Source organism: Ammodytes marinus (genome assembly GCF_949987685.1).
Source record: "Ammodytes marinus genome assembly, chromosome: 4".
NCBI classification, from domain to species: Eukaryota; Metazoa; Chordata; class Actinopteri; order Uranoscopiformes; family Ammodytidae; genus Ammodytes; species Ammodytes marinus.
Window position 1 is genome coordinate 18,417,874 of NC_137233.1, and position 17,693 is coordinate 18,435,566.

The 17,693-nt window shown below is 39.0% G+C and overlaps 1 protein-coding gene across 1 annotated transcript in view; it reads right to left on the reverse strand.

Annotated features, from left to right (window-relative positions):
- Window positions 1–1,566: 1,566 nt before the first annotated feature.
- The window catches only part of tex264a (testis expressed 264, ER-phagy receptor a), a 75,254-nt gene continuing 59,127 nt past the window's right edge, over window positions 1,567–17,693 (reverse strand). The window contains exons 3-4 of the mRNA XM_080025999.1: window positions 12,967–13,138; window positions 1,567–3,071 (exon numbers count right to left, since the gene is read on the reverse strand). Of these exons, the coding sequence (XP_079882125.1) occupies window positions 2,671–3,071; window positions 12,967–13,138 (573 nt within the window). The 3' untranslated portion in view covers window positions 1,567–2,670. The remainder of the gene's footprint in view (window positions 3,072–12,966; window positions 13,139–17,693) is intronic.

Below are 17,693 nucleotides of genomic sequence, written 5' to 3' on the forward strand. Positions count from 1 at the left end.
AAAGTCATTTCACCCATGGTCTGAGAATAAACAGTCAATAGCAAGATGGTCAAAATAAGAGATGGTGCTTCAGTTCTATTTTGCAGACATAATGATGCAAAGATGGGAATTCAGGAGAAATCCTGTCAAAATCAGGAGATATTCACTGATTTCAACAAAAAAAAATCTCCGGATTCGCTAACTGCACCATTAAAGGTAAAGCCAACATTAAGTGTCTTGATGAAGTGTTCCTCAAGCTAGGAGAGCAGCTTCAATGCTTTTTGGCATTTGCTCATCTCTGAACTGCGTTTGGTTTTTATATGATGGAGCGTCTGAAACAATGGTCCAAAACCTACCAACGGTCCTCAACTGGTTTGATATCTGGACACGGTGAAGGCAATAACATGATCATATTCAAATATTTTTTCATGTTCATCAAATACAGCGGACGCCATATTATTTGATGGCCCTGTACCAAAGCATCTGTATTTCTAATATGTTTATCCACTAATTCATTCATGTGTTTTCTTAGATTTGTCGCCCATAGTACGGAATGACTTGTGTCATTGTGGATTGTGTTCTTTTTCTGGCTTCGGGGGAGTACACAACCCCCAGACCATTATCTAATTTTGAGGCCCATTCAAACATTGATATTTGAATACTTTTAGATTATCAGATACAATGGTGATATATTGACCTTTTTATAAAAAATATAAACATTTCAAATTAGGATATTTTTTTTCTTTTTTTGAGACAGAGAGAGAGAGAAAGAGAGAGTGAGAGATAATTGTGACCAAGACATACTGGGAGCAAGGACTTTTTCTTGCTCCAGTTAATAGTGATTTATTGTAATGTAAAATGACTGTGCCCACTACTGTGTTGTATTTGAATGAAAACATCTATACTCATAGGTCATAATGCTCATTAAGGACCACTGGCTACAGAACACACATGACCATCAAACATCAATAGTATGCTGAAGCTTATTCTTCTTCTTCTGCTGTACACACAGCTGATAAAACAAATTGTGAGCCAGATGCCAAACCTCTCATTCAAATGCTGCACAGATCAATTCAGTGACAGAATTCGGCTACAATAACATTTTGCGATAATATTTGGTGAGTGTCTTCCCAAAGGAATGGAAATTTGTATTTTTTTTCATTGCACATTGATTAAACATTTTAAGTGTGCCAAGGCAAATTGCTCCCTCAAGATAATCTTATAAACAGTTTTACTTCATTTTCTTCTGCACTGTAAAATGCATTATGCCGTTATTGGCTCCTTCTTCATCATTTCCCCTTTTATTTATCTTTTTAATCCCAGGACTTTGCTGCCTTTCCAAGAGGCAGTCATTACAATGTGAAAGCACGAAGGCAGGTAGTGTTTGAAGGAGAGTCCCACTGCAACCCACACTTTGTTACATGTCTCTGTCTCGGTTGGGGAACAGAAAAATAAAAGTGGATTCGATTCGTCTTCTGAGTAGAGCAGTGTGTTCTAAAATGTAGGTATTTTTACAGACATTGGTACAGAATGAGGGGTTACACATTCAATCAACGCACTACTGATTCCCGTCAACTGAACTTTGATTTAAAAACTTTATTACAGACAAAAAGACACAACCATGGCAATGTGCTGAATACCATTTTCCAATGTAGCACAGCATCAATGATTTCAACCTACGAACATGTCACAACTTGTCTCTGGAAGAGTGTCAATTTTTTAGAGTCATTCAAAAAACAACTATAGAACATTATGTTACAAAAGTAAAGCAATTATCTGAGCAGCAGATCGACAGTAAAATGCTCTGTACAGTATCCGAGGGAAGAAGTTTACATTTTTAATTGCATTTTTAAATCCTAGTCCTTTTGACTTCAGGGAGTCTTCAGTGACTCTGCTACAGTAAATCCTCACTGGTGTGGCTGCAAGTTTTTGTCTTCTGAATCATGCCAGTAAGTGAGGCAAAAAAAAATAAAAAATACACAACACAACGAAATAGGTCCTTCAAAACAATTATACCGCATTACCTCCGGCACATTTTCCCCCTATCATTACTGTATATCAAGACACCATAGTAAGGAAAACACACACAAACACATAACATAACATAACATAATATTCCTCGGGACATGACCTCAGAAGTAGGGCACAATATCAACTATAACACATGGGCAAAAAAAAAGAAGCTGTATGGTGATCCAGCATTGCCAGCGTCAGTGTCTTTCCTTTGATGCTAATCTGTAACTGAAGTGTCACTTCTGATCTGAACAGGATTGGTGATGATTTACATAACATTGCAGTCTGAAAATGAAACAGAGAACTGAACAAAATCTTGCCTCTCGTTTTTTCTGCAGATAAAGTTAGCTTTTTCTCAAGATGATTTAACCCTATGGGGGTTGTGTCCGTTTTTCTATCCTGACAGTGAGTTAAAATATAACAATCAAGGATTATATTTAAAAGAAAATATTAGATTAAAGTATACCAAAATATACAGGCTTCAAAAGAAAGAGGAATTAGAAAGGCGTAGGAAAATGTGGACGTGTGGGTCATGGCGTGAATAGCTTTTAGATCCAACCAACAAGAAGAGATTACATGACAGATAAACCAGCAACTTGCAACAACAGAGGATAACTCTTTAGTATGCCAGTGTTAACAACATGGCCTCACGCCTTATATCTCTAACCAGCATCCTCCCTACTTCTTCTCCCCGTCCCCCAAGGGATCTTGGTTCTCCTCAGCCCCCAGTTCGACTGCCTCTGTAGCTGCGTCTCCCGCCTCAGGGGCCCCTTCTTTCCCCTCCTCTTCTCCTCCATCTTCCCTCTCTTCCCTCTCTCCTCCTCCTTCTTCTTCCGGCTGCTCCTCCTGATCCATGTCAAGCTCTTCAAAGGACGAGCCGCTGCCCACAGACTCGTTGGAGCCTCGGTCGCTCTGCTGCTCCCTGCGCTGGAGACTGTCCTGGTTGGCGTCCATCACGTCCCTGAGAGGCAGCGAGGAGGCCAGGGAGGCGGCCGTGGACGCAGCCAGGGACGTCTCTCTGCTGTCCCAGGGCACGCCGCCGCCGCTCACCGAACTCACGTCGCTGTGGGAGTCTGCACCTGCAAAAAAAGTGACACTGTTGTTGAGTTTGCAAACCAAAATGATGACAGGCAAAAGGAAAGAAACTCAGCTCTAAGAAGTGCACTAGGAGGTTTTTGTTTGCTGACGATGATGGAATGCTATGTTGTACCATGTATTATTATTTTTTTCTTTTGAAAGATTATTTTTGACAGTTTATGCTTTATTGGATAGTTTTGGAGGGACAGAGATGAAATGGGACAGAAAGGGGGATGACATGCAGAGAACGACCACAAGCCTCTATTGGGGGGCGCTCTAACCACTACACCACGAGCGCCCCCGGTAAAGAAGTAATTTTAAAGCTACAGTGCGTACCTTGTCAAGTAACAAGTAGCAAGTGTTTTCTGTGAGGAGCAACCAATGCTAATATGAGTCTGAAGCAATGCTAGCAGCTCTGTGAGGTTGAAGGAACAACAGTGCTTTGCCAACATGCGAACATGCTTATGTTGAGGATGCTAACATGCTGATGTATACCATGTATGATGTTTACCACATTGACCATCTTAGTGGAGCATCTTAGCATGCTAACCTTTACTCATTTGCACTGAATACTGAGTACTGTACATCTGGGGACAGTGTGAATGCCATTGATTTTAAAGGTCATGGTGGCTAGATGAAATGTCGGAAGATCAGAGTCAAGTTATTACTGTTCATATTTAGATATTTTACACACATAATATGTGAAAACTTAAACATGCTGTAGGCGCAACAGTCTAGGGACCAATAAAGTCAGTAGGATCTATCCTCTAGAAACGATACATTTATTTACATCAATAAGCTGCTAAGATATTTCACTGTAAACCAAATTACCTTATTGTTGATATATTTAAGACCCACTGCTAAAGGCCATGCCACAGGCATGTATCTGTATTTTCACTCTCTGCAATCTTTAAGTCACAGCTGAGCAAAATAACTTACTTTATGGAACCTCTGATCCTTTGGTCCCTTAAAATTCACCAGATCTTACAGAGAATGTTCTGCTAATGCTTTTTAATAATGCAACAAATCTCACTTCTTTCAGCCCTAACCCGGTTGTTAAAGCTAGGAGACTTTGTCATCTGAGCTCACTATTGCTCACTATTATTATCGTTAGAGAAAATCTTTTATATAAACTCAAAGACCACTCATTACTACCTGCCTCCCACTTTCCATCTATTGTGCTCTACTGTACTGTCAATTAAAGGTTTGCAGGGAGAGGCTGTTCCTGCTGCCGCTGTCTGCAGCGCATAACGCAAAGAGCGTCCATTAACTTAATTGATGGAGATTTCCTCACCCACATGATCAGCCTGCTAAAGCTTTCAGAATAAACCTGATTCTAATTGGCCTTTGATGTAAGCCTCTCTAACCATTCATTATCCTTTACTACTGCTGTTGAGTTATAGAACCAGAAGATGAATGCCGTTATAAATCTTACAGAAAGGTTGTAATGAACGGTGTCTAAAATAATCAGAGCAGGTAGTCCAAAGATGAAACCACAAACAAAGAGAAAGACCAATATTTTTGCTTGGACTTGCCTAAAATTAGAAAGTCAAGAATACTTGAAAAATGAAAATATGAGAGGCAAATTAAACCTCCCACCTACACGACAAATATTACAGAGGGAGCTTTCCACAGTTGGTTTTCCAGAAGACACTTAAGAGGACAAGCAAAGATTATGTGGGAAAAAAGCAACACGTTTAAGAAAATAATCCTCTTTGTGTCATATTGCAACAACTACCTATAAGATGAATGACTTATCTCCTGCCTGAATGTGCTCTGCAAACAGCAGATCAAAACCCCCACAATGACTCTCAATTCTAAAATTTTGGGTTGTATTGTTTGGAGTATATTGTCAGTACTGTTCTTGTGCCATATGCTCATGACGCATTTCATAGTTTTGCATGGACTTACTTATATTTGTATTAGATTTAAAATGCAGGCTCAATATGACATGCCTTCAAATAAATTAAATGTATATTCAAATATAATAAAATCTGAATTGAGTTGACATGACTATCCCAAGGGACACTAGGGCTCCATTGTTCGAGCTTTCTGCCTGCTGCCTTCACACTCCAAATAAATCTCATCCACACTTCAAAGTGTGTTTTGTACAAAATGTGTCACCAGGGACCCGAATACAATGAACGGGCTCCTCACGAGGTCAGTCTTATACCGTTTCATTCATTAAAAATCTCAACATCACTTAAACACAATGTCATTATCACATCCAGCAGATCTGAACTGGCCTGCAGTGAAGAATATCACACGTAGATGGCTCCATTTAGGTTATTTATAATATCTATAAATGAGCCTTTTGATTAGTTAGCAGTCCAAACCAAACCATTGGGAATAATCCCGAGTGGAACAGGTCTGGTGTGAATGTGATGAGATAGATGAGATCTGATATTTACCACAGCACGACCCTACCAAATCATCCCCCATTAAAAAAGATCTCCCCAGGGATCCTGCTGAAATATCCCCCAATTTAACTCATAACAACACCTCAAATTGTCCTTCATTCATCCCAGACATCACTGACCCCCTTTGCTCTAAACTAAATTCCCCACAAATTCTTAAATCAAGAAAGGGCTTGGGTTTTCTTCATCTAAATATTAGAAGTTTATTGCAGCATGATAAATTAGACCATGTAAAGATTTTAGTGTCCCAGGCAGATCCAGATGTCTTGATTCTGACTGAATCCTGGTTAAAGAAGAGTACAGATGACTCTATTGTGGCAATTAATGAATACAATTTATTCAGAATAGACAGAAACGCAAGGGGTGGGGGAGTGGCTGTCTATGTTAAATCCTGTTATTCTGTAACACTTTTACATGCTGTCTCTGTTCCAAATTGTTTTGAATTTATCGCGCTAGAATTATCTTTATCATCAAATGATTGTTTTGTTGTAATTGGTGTGTATAGGCCCCCTTCTGCTGTTACTAGCTCCTTAAACGATCTAGCACATATGCTCTCCAGTTACGTAAATAGAGAGGTAATTGTGATGGGTGATTTTAACGTTGATTGGCTTTCTGGTGCCTCTGAACCTTTCAAAGAAATCTGTAGCAACGTTAATCTTACACAATTAATAACTGAGTCCACAAGACCCAATCTAAAAAACCCAGCAAAATCAACTTTAATCGATTTAATCCTATCAAATAAAATAAATAAAATAGCCTCAGCTGGTGTCTTTGAGCTCGGGATTAGTGATCACTGCCCAGTGGCCTGTATCAGAAGTATTCATTTAAAAAGATCTCAACCTAAAATCATAATTAAGCGTAATTTTAAAGGGTTTAATGAGCAAGCCTTTTTAAGTGATCTCCGTCATAGTGACATTCAACTCACTACGGAAATTTCGGATGTTGAGTTAGCCTTAGACTATTTCATCAATAGTTTCACCTCAATTATAAACAAACATGCGCCCCTTAAAAAGCATAGAGTAAAAAATAGATCAAACCCCTGGTTTACAAGTGAACTGTCTGATTTATTTTCTGAAAGAAATAAAGCATGGTCTCTAGCTAGACGCTCTGGAGATAATACCAATTGGACTATTTTTAGACAATTTAGGAATAAGTGCACAGCCATGGTCAGGAAAGCCAAATCCGAATATTACCTTGAATTAATCTCCGACTGCTACTCTAACCCTGCACTATTTTGGAAAGCTGTGAACTATAATAAAAACAATTCTAGCACAGTTCCCACTCAGATCAAATTAAATGGTCACACTCTCAATGATCAAAAAGAGATTGGCTTAGCTTTTAATAAACATTTTGTAGCTGCTGGTCAACTCTTTCAAAATGGAGGTTGTACACCTTCTACAACCAGTAGTAACGTACCGCCTGTCTCTCAAACTCCTATTTTCAGCCTTGATCTTCTTCCCACAAGTGTTGTTGTAGATGCGCTCCTCGCCATCAACCCCAAGAAGTACATGGGAGAGGACAATTTGGACCCGTTTTCAATCAAGCTTTCGACACATATAATATCAAAACAAATAACCCATATTTTTAATCTTTCCATCTCCTCTGGAATAGTTCCTAAAATTTGGAAAAAAGCTCACGTAATTCCTTTACATAAAGGTGGTGACAAAAATAATCTTAATAACTACAGGCCAATTTCCAAACTCCCATGCCTGGCAAAAATTCTAGAATCACTTATTAATAATCAGTTAAAAACATTTCTAACTAGTGCTTCCATTTTGAGCCCATTCCAATCTGGTTTTAGGGCAGGCCACAGTACTGTCTCTGCTGTGACTTTGGTTGTAGACAACATTGTTACAGCATTAGACAAGAAAAAGCACTGTGCAGCACTTTTTATTGATCTTTCAAAGGCCTTTGATACTGTTGACCACCATTTGCTTTTACGGAGGCTGCATGACATTGGCTTTGATCATTCTGCATGTAGCTGGTTTAGGGATTATCTCTCTGATAGACAGCAGTCAGTTAAACTCGGAAGATACCAATCTGAGTTTTTAACTGTTACAAATGGTGTCCCACAAGGCTCAATTTTAGGTCCAGTTCTTTTCACAATTTATATAAATAACATTGTTTCATCGCTAAAAAACTGTCATGCCCATCTATACGCTGACGACACAGTACTGTATTGCATTTCCGATTCGGTGCACCAATCTATTCAGAACCTACAAAGCTCTTTTAACACCCTGCAGGACTGTCTAGTGGACCTCAGGCTGGTTCTAAATACAGACAAAACCAAATGTATGTGTTTCTCCAGAGCAAGAACTACAAATTTGAATGATTTTAATATTTTTACAAAGAATGGATTTTTAATTGAAAGAGTCACAGAGTACAAATATCTTGGCATCTGGTTAGATGATAAACTCACTTTTAATTTTCATATAAAAAATCTTGTTCGTCGACTACGACAAAAAATTGGCTATTTTTATAGGAACAAAACCACCTTCCCTTTATTTAGTAGGAAAAGGATTATTGAAGCAGTTTTCATGTCTGTCCTTGATTACGGTGATGTGGTTTACCGGCATGCATCACATTCATGTCTTAAACTCCTGGACTCTGTTTTTCACTCTGCTTTAAGGTTCATCACAGGAGATGCTTATGACACACACCATTGTCTTTTATATGAAAAGGTTGGGTGGTCCTCCCTTAAAGAGAGACGTGACGCACATTGGCATATTTTAATTTACAAAGCCTTGACCGGGAAGCTTCCTCGTTATTTAACTGAATTGCTGCAAATCTCAGATGGGCTTTATCAGACCCGCTCCACTGACATGCTTATGCTTTATGTCCCACAAGCCCGGTCTGAGCTAGGAAAGACAGCTTTTAGCTTCAGTGCCCCTGACTCCTGGAACAACTTACAGCAACAAATTAAACTAAATAACTTCATATCCTTTAACCAATTCAAACAAACTATTTTAAATCTGCCAAACTCTACCTGTAACTGTTTTAATTAGGCTATATTGTACTCTCACCCATTTAATTTTAATTGCTACCACTTAATTTCACCACTGTGTAAATGTTTCAATTGTTTTTCTCTTCACCTGTTGTTGTGTATTTGATGTATTTGCGTTGAATATTGTTAATGTTTTGTTGTTTTTCCTTTGAATTTGTTTGAACTCGACGTCATTGAAAATGAGGGTCACCCCTCAATTGGTCTCTCGAGGATAAATAAAAGTTAAATGAAATGAAATGAAAAATAGAGTGGGTATTGCATGTCGTGTTTTATACGTTTGCATCTTGCAGGAAAAAGACTTTTCCGGTGGGACCCGTTTCACAATATAAGGAATTTTATGGGAAATAATGGGTCTATTTGGGGAAATTGGGTGAACAGCCCTCCAAGGAAGAGCGTCAGCACACTGCACTAAGTTCACCCCTTTTGCAATTGCGAGCAAGATTTCGTAATCGGTACCCTTGTTGGAGCCAGGCAGCTGTGGCTCTGAAAGCCTTTTAGATAACGTTTGCCTAAATGAGTTGCTAAATTGGGCCCATTGGGATTATTAGCAGAGAATGAAGGTCCTGTTCTTCAAACTGTTTGAAACAGAGCAGAGCATTTTTTAAGGAGGTAATTAGACACAGACAGCAGGGCTGAGTGTGACAATAAAACGCATCAACTAAAAGAAGTTATGAAGTTATGCAGTAGACACATTTTCTTGTTTTTAGTTTAGGGCTTGGATGAAGGAGAATAAATATGTACATCTATTTTTGAATGTGTCCTTTTTTGAAAAGGAGAATCAGCAATGGCACTGTGACAAATATTAACCCTGCATTCCAATACCCATACTTTCTGCTATTTAGTATGGTAGAAAAAAAGATTTAGGATGTCCCAATTCTCTTCCGGCTGAGATTTTTAGTGTTGAAAACAGCATGCTATGTACCAATTGTATGCCTACTGCATGCTAACTTTATTCTTGTTATGGTCAAATGTAGAATATAGAATAGAAAAAAGAAAGCATGCGATTTGGAACACAGGGTTTATGTTTTTTGGGCACGACTACACTGTGAAATCAGTTTCTAGTCGAAACCCAACCAAATTCCCAGAAAATCGTAAAGAAAAATAGAAATGGAATTTGTGTTTGGGCGATGATCCTCTAGTCGAAGGCCATTATAACATTGCAGAAAACGAGGGCGTCATGAGCTGAGGTAATTAACAGAGCGCCAGTCAAACCGCAAACTCACAGAAAAAAGTGGGAAACATGATGGAACCATGACATCTATGTTTCATATATTCATTTGAGGAAGGTTACAGTCTCCTCATTGCTTCGTACAGATGTAATGTTACCCTCGGTTGCAATCTTTCGTATTTGTACCATTGCTGAATCTGTTTCTATTGCACACTATTGCCAACTTGTCATCCTCTGCCATGTGTAAAAACCTTTTGGACTTATTTTAAAACCACGGCTCATAGAAAAAGGTGCATGTCAACACACTTGATGTCTCAGCGAAGTTAACATCTTAGGGAGTGTTTCGTCAGATTAACATCAAAACATAGCCACTTCTGATAAGAGCTAAGGGATTCCTCCAACAATTATAACACATTTTAATTGAGCAATTTTACCTCATGATGTGTAAATTTTACATATATTATAATCCAATAAACAGACATTAAGTAAAAGCACGAATACTATTACCGGTTCCGAAATTTGGCTATAACAAACCTGCCATATTATGAGGCTGTACTTGCAGCTGGGACTAATAAGTTCCCTGTGGCTGTCTGTGATGAAGTGACCGTTCATCAATGGTACAAATGAGAAGATAAAAGAAGCCCACTGGCCCATTTTTTAACTGGAGCTTGTGTCAAATAAAGATTAACAAGCTTCTCCAAGGCACTATCAGCGTCTGCTGTGATCACCGGCTTATCATAAAGCCGTCGTCCTTTTGTTTATTTTGAGAGTTTACTGCTCCCAGTGTGCTTAGACTTAGATGGTAGAAGCAGGGCTAACATTGTGGCACAGTTAGAGTTATGGGCAATACGGTTTAAAGTAGACTGTGGTGTTGAGGGACTAGGATTCCAAGGCAATCTCCCAAGTGTGCCGTAGCGGGACTTTTCCACAGCTGTTTTTGGTTCCATACAGAACTTAGCTATAGGCTGATTGACTCACTCTCTCAATAAGAAAGCTCAGGAGTGTCCAGGACAGACAATATAAAAACAGACGCAAACAATCACACAACATTGTTTTGAACTTGATTTCCCACAGTTGGTACTGACTGACGGAATTCATAAACACACAGATATAACAGCCAGAAATGTAGGAACTCTGAAGACAAATAGGCAGATATTCATACACCCTCACACCTGCCTTCTTCTTCTTAGGCTCCTATGCTGTCTACGTAAATGCTGAACCCATTAAAAAAAAGTGCACACCTCATCAAGAACCTCAGTTTTTTTTGCTGCTGAAATCTGACTTAAAAGAAGAACTTTCAAACTAAACCAAGAATAGTTTACATTCCAGGGGGCGCCCTTAGCTCCAGCCTGCGGTCGTTCTCTGCATGTTACTCCCCTCTCTGCCCCATTTCAACTCTGTCTCTACACTATCAATAAAGCATAAAAATGCCCAAAAAAATATCTTAAAAAAATTAAATAATAATAGTTTACATTCCAATGTTTACAAGTGGGTACCGCAAATGCACAATTTATGGCGCTGCTGTAAACGGTCTGATAAAGTAACACGCCCCTTTGCAGTAGAAATGCTGTGGCTCTCAAAAACCCCCATTTATATTTCTTCTACCACCAATCACAATTGCACCTTTTCACCTCCTTTGTGAACAGTGAAAAGGCCCTGTGTGATGAGCCTTTTCAAACGGAGCATAACAGGAATCCCCCACTGCTTTAAACAGTGCCTAAAGCATATCTGAAGTGTTTTTGTAGCCGATCTGCTGCAGTGTGATCCCACAGGCTTATGTTTGCCTAATACTCTTTATTTGTGTCCCCAAAATAACTATTTGATCCAATGCGATAACCTGAATATGACTTTTAACATTAGCAGTAAATGTCTTCGGTTTAAACAATTTTAAAAAGTATCAGAATATAAATTTTTCCATTTTGCCTTACACAATTAAGTGATGACTCTCTTATCCTACGATCTGTTTCATTCTTTTAATGTTCTAATCATTTTCATGTACCCGAGAAACCACAAACAAACTGGGTTTAGGATCTGTGTTGGCCGACACTAAATGTTCTTCAAGCCGGTGCCACCACCACCACCACCACCATCCTCGCAGGTATAGGCTTGTGCTGGTGCTTGATCAAATTGATAGATTGGTTTGCCCGACTGTATGGAGAACATTTCAAGAAAACAACAATGCCAGGGACAGTGTGAGTAAGTGAAAACTATCATTCAAAAGTTTTTAAATCACCTGTTATATTGACTTAAATAATTCAAACTTTCATTTAGTCAATGTCGCGCCACAGTGTTGCATGACAGAGGAGAATACTTTTATAAAATTAAAATGTCCCTTCCATTTTGACTTTGGTCACTTCTGGTGTTTTAAGAATATTTTTGCCTAAGCAACACCTCTGTTAGTTCCAGCTTTTCATAGGCAGTATAGAGCTCTTGACACTGAAACTGGAATCTTATCCTGTTTAAATCTGCACAAGCTTAGTTAATGATAATCCTCCAATTTCTTTGACCAATGACTGGGATTTCTTTATTCTTTTATTCGTATTTAATTGTTAACACCCTTGAGTAGAGTAGTCATCACAGCAATTACATGTGAGGTCAACATAGTGTTAAATGAACTGGGTTGGAAACTTTTCTCAAACGCATGAGCAATAATCAAAACTTTGTCTCAATGTGTTGATGCTGAGAAACTAATTTAAAGTTGTGAACAGCCTTGACTCTCAGTTCAACAAAATGTCAGTGGCTCCTGCAGCCTACAAATGTGCCGTTTGTGGCTTTAACTTGTCTCATGCAATGCCTCTACGCTTGGATGGCAACCCCAATCTGAACAAGCCAAAACCTGTGAACACATACAGATCCTGCAAGACTTTTCTTCCCAATACGTCTTCTATATTTAAGCTTTGTTTACAAGGGATGCAGCATGATCTAGTCTCACGGTGAAGCAGCCCACCTTTCCGCCTACTCTGTCCCATTATCCAAACACTATTTTCTTTCTCTAGTGATGTTGCACAATGACAAAGTCAATAATGCCAGAGGTCCAGCCAACACTTTCAGCAGGTTTGAAAGAGTAATAGCAGGGGAGACGATATTGCGCTTGAAGACACATACTTGCAGTGACAGAACAATTACAGAGCCTCATATATCACATGCCCTCAGTGATCAGTGGCAGGAGGGGAGGCAGTGCATTGTCAGACCCAAGAAAAGTGGCCACATATTTCCTTTTTTTGCTTCTCGCTGACACAAGCAATTGTCTCAATAGAGCAAGACCTGCGCTAGTGTTATTTTTGAATGAGCAACATATAAAGCATTACCTGTAATGTCAGTTCCTCTGTCTTCGTCGGAGTCCTCTTCTTTAACATCTGTTTTAACCTCCTCCTTCATCTCCGGAACAAAGAAGTCTGTCTGGCGAGACAGTGGAACCATATAGTTGGTGACATCTGAATTGCAGATCTCGATATGTGGGAATGCACTCAGCTTTCTCTCCTGTGAAAGCAAAAGTGGACGGTTAGATGCATAAAAATACAAGGCTTTGTTACACATGTATGTATGTGCTCTGCATATAGTATTGTACAAAATAACATAAAGGGAACAAAGGTTGAATATCAGCTGATAGTTGCACAAACCAACTACTAGGTTTGGTAAAAGTGTACCGTGGCTTGAATTCAGTGGTTGGGGGTCGTCTGACAAACTGTCTGCAGCCCCTATTCAAGCCACAGTACACTTTGAAGACAGTGAAGCATGGTGGCACAGACATCATGTTATAGGGATGTTTCTCATACTATGGTGTCGGGTCTATTTATTGCATACCATGGATCATGGATCAGTTTGGATACATTAGAATACTTGAAGAGGTCATGTTGCCTTATGCTGAAGAGGAAATGCCCTTGAAATGGGTGTTCCAACAAGTCAACGACCCCAAACACACCAGTAATCGTAAAAGTTCCAGTTAATCAAGATTAACGTTATGGAGTGGCCAGCCCAATCCCTGGACCTTAATCCAATAGAAAACCTATGTGGTGACATCAAAAATTATGTTTTTGAGGCAAAACCAAGAAATGCAGAGGAATTGTGGAATGTAGTCCAATCGTCCTGGGCTGAAACACCTGTTCACAGGCGCCATAAGTTGGTCGGCTCCCTGCGACACAAATGCTCAGAAACAGAGGTTATAAAACTAAATATTAGTTCAGTGATTCATAGGAAAGCTAAATCTTCATGCATTTTTCAGTTGATACAGTGAATGTTTGAGTTGTAAAGAAAAATGCAGACACTGCTATTTTTTTTGAACAGTCTAATATTCCTTTTTCTTCACTTTCTGTAAAGATGAAGAAACATTTGACAAATGTTTCTTCATATTTGGAGTTGGAATAGAATGTGCAATGTCCCAAATGCATTTGCGTGTATGGAAATAAAAACTATTATTAGGATTTTGATCTTTTCTCAATTTTTTAAACACACTGCTATTATTTTGAACACAACTGTATGTTCATGGGTAGAATAGCTCAGACAATATTTGTGAAAATATCAGAGATTTGTAGATTTCAAGTGTCTTCACTGTGCGGAAATATCAGCATGTCTTTTTTGAGACATTCATAAGAAAATGCCCTTCCATGTGAGACTGTTACAGCTGCATTGCCAGATCTTTGTGTCAGCAGTTGAGGAAGGTGGTTATAGAAGGTGGAGAGTTTATAAATATCATATCATCTCTAAGGAGGACATTAGTACTGCATAATTGTGCCTTATGCTTTCAGTTCCCAAGGCTTGCAGAGACATCAGAGATCTCCAAAGGGCCACCAGAGTACAGTAGTGACAGATACATGTAATCTAGTAAAATATATCACGCAAAAATACATTGCCAAAATGGCTCAACAATAGATTTTAAAAGTTGCAGTCAGCGATTCTGGAGATTGCATGTTGTCAAAATCAGTGACTATCTCCTCACGATCAGCTACCTGTGTGTGGGCTGAAAAATAATCCAGGGTTAATACACAGCCTAGGCTCTGTAAAAGGGCATGTTCCACCCCCCCTTTGTTTACATACCAGTGCAGAGAGCCTAGGCTGTGTATTAACACCAGGGTTCTTTTCAGTGCACTGCACACACAGTACGGACAGGAAGCGGATCATGAGGAGATATTCACTGATTTTGACAAAATTATTTTGACAATAAGCATTCTCTAAAATCGCTGATTCCACCTTTACCTCAAAAAGTACAAGTTGCTCTAAATCAAATTGACTTCATGTTTGCACAGCTTTACTTTGACAGGTTTTACTAACTTAACCATAACCCATTGTAAAGGTTCATTTCCATCAATGATTGGCTGGACATATTTCTATTTTATAAACCATGGTTTGTTTTAGACAATAATACAATGTAACACCCTCTACTTTGGCTTTAACTTCAATTCATAATTTCTAGAGACCAGTCTGATTATCAGAAGTGCCTTTCTATTAAGAAGCAGTTTCTCCAAACATCCACTCTCTCTAACAGACACTGCACTTTCTCAACTACTATTTGCTGAGTGAAAAGACTGGAGGTATAATTTTTATAAAAATGCTTTTTTCCCCCCATTGAATAGCACTTCTGTGCTCCTCAATTATTTGTTGGGGATCTCCTGTGGTTTTACCTATACCTATCCTTTCCCACATGGACATGTTAACAGATAGATCACACCATTGTACACATTACCACACGATATAGCTGACTTTGAATTCCCATGCTCGCATACAGTAGGTCTGCCCCTTGCTGCGTGAATAGTCTCAGAATTTCAGACACGTCTTGTATCGAAATTCAACTGAATTTACAGGAGTTGCGATGTTGCCATGGTTGTGCGACAAGCTGGGCTATTCTGGGCTATTCAGAAGAGGGCAAGTAACTACATGCTGAATGGTCTAACACCTGTCACCTGAGTCATTTTCCTCTGGGTCAGGGTGATCTAGACTGATTGATTGGTTTTAATCTAATCCTCTGCAAAAATAAGACTGTAGGAGCTGGTATGAATCACCTGGCTGTTACACACACGGGTTCCAGCCCGGGGCTGACTATGCAAATGAGAACCCATCTCCTTGAACCGGCTCCGATAATGAGCAGGGAAATCGAGACAAAGACAGTTCACAATGCTGCTACACACATGCTCACACACACACACACACACACACACACACACACACACACACACACACACACACACACACACACACACACACACACACACACACACACACACACACACACACACACACACACACACACACACACACACACACACACACACACACACACACACACACACACACACACACACACACACACACACACACACACACACACACACACACACACACACACACACACACACATACGTCTCCAAGGGATACTGTCACAGATATGAAAAAGAAAACAGCATGTAAGAAAGATGTGTGCCAATATATTGTAGGCTGTGTGCATTACTGACTTTCACCTTGTTTAAACAGTAACTTCTTCATGGTTATCATATCCTCTCTGTGTATGTGTAGGAGGAGTTTACCCTCTTATCTGTTCTACCAAAGTCTTATTAAAGGTGGAGTCAGCAATTCTGGGGAACTGTTGTTGACAAAAACAGTTTTAGTCAAAATCAGTGAATATTTCCTTACGATCTGCTACCTGTCCTGTGTGTGCGCTGAAAAAAAATCCAGTGTTAATACACAGCCTATGGTCTGTAAATGGGCATGTTGCTAGCTACATACCAGTGAACAGAGCCTAGGACGGTGTATTAACACCAATTATTTTTCAGCACACACACAGTAGTGGATCGTGAGGAAATATTCACTGATTTTGGCTAAAAGTGATTTTGTCAACAAGCGTTCTCCAGAAACTCTGACTCTACTTTTAACACACCTACAGCCAGAGCTCAATGAGAAGGTCATCATGTAATCACTTCTTATTATCCGCGTTAGCAATGAAAACCTGAATATTCACATTCTCAATGACAGTATAGGACCTAACTCTACTGTCTGTGTGCGATTTTTGCCTCCGGCAGAGGAAATGACAAACAAGATTGTGTAGCCAAAACTCAAAAATATTTTGTTGTATAGCCTTGGGCGATTAGCTGTACTTTGACATTGCTGCAGCATATTTGAAGCTAAGCAGGCTATCCTGTGATTTTTTTTTGATGACTGGATCATGCATTATTAGGTGCAGCTTTATTTGAATGTGAGACAGCATTTTAGATTGCAGACTTGATCAACTTAATGCACATCGTCTCACCCATCAAAGAGCTGTGCCAGCGACGTATTTAATGCTAATACTTGGTTTCATCTTGTTCTTGCTGTTATTCCAAAAATATTTGTTCAGAATTCCATTAAATGTGTGTATGATTTCCTGTGGAGTCACACTCCTGCAGGCAGAGAGGAGACTTGTGAAGAGGCTGTTAGGGTATTTTCTCAATATTGAGTTTTAACAAAACTCATTTCCACCTAGCGTTTAGAAAATGGTGTCCTTACCTTCAGCTATTTTCCTATGTTAAATCTGTGACTATAATATTTATTTCAGTCCCATTTTCACGTGATCACTCAATCCATTGTTAACTTGTGCACACACCATAAGCATTCAAATCCAATTGCCATTCAGCCCCGTTTGAATAATATGGACGTTTGAATATTATAAAACCTTAATTAAAGACCTGTCATTTTTCCGAATCAGCCAAGATTTATTAAAACATTACAGACAGACAGAAAGCCCTCATAGATATTGAAGTAGGGACATTTAATTGTTTCTTTTCTTTCCAGCATCAAAGTGCTTTGATTCTTTTTATCTGCTGCATTGATTTTCCTCCAAAAGCTTTAAATTCGAAAAAGGGCATACTTTAAATATGCAGGCACAAATCATAAAATAATTAACTTAATTGTTCATAAATGCCATACATTGTTTTGGTTTTAAAGCAACAATAAACTCATTTAATAATATACATTTGACTACACTATATGTTGCTCTATTCCCCTCAAACTCCTCTTAATGATTATTCCTGTCTTGTCTGAAAGTTAAACAAAGAGAAACGTATAACAT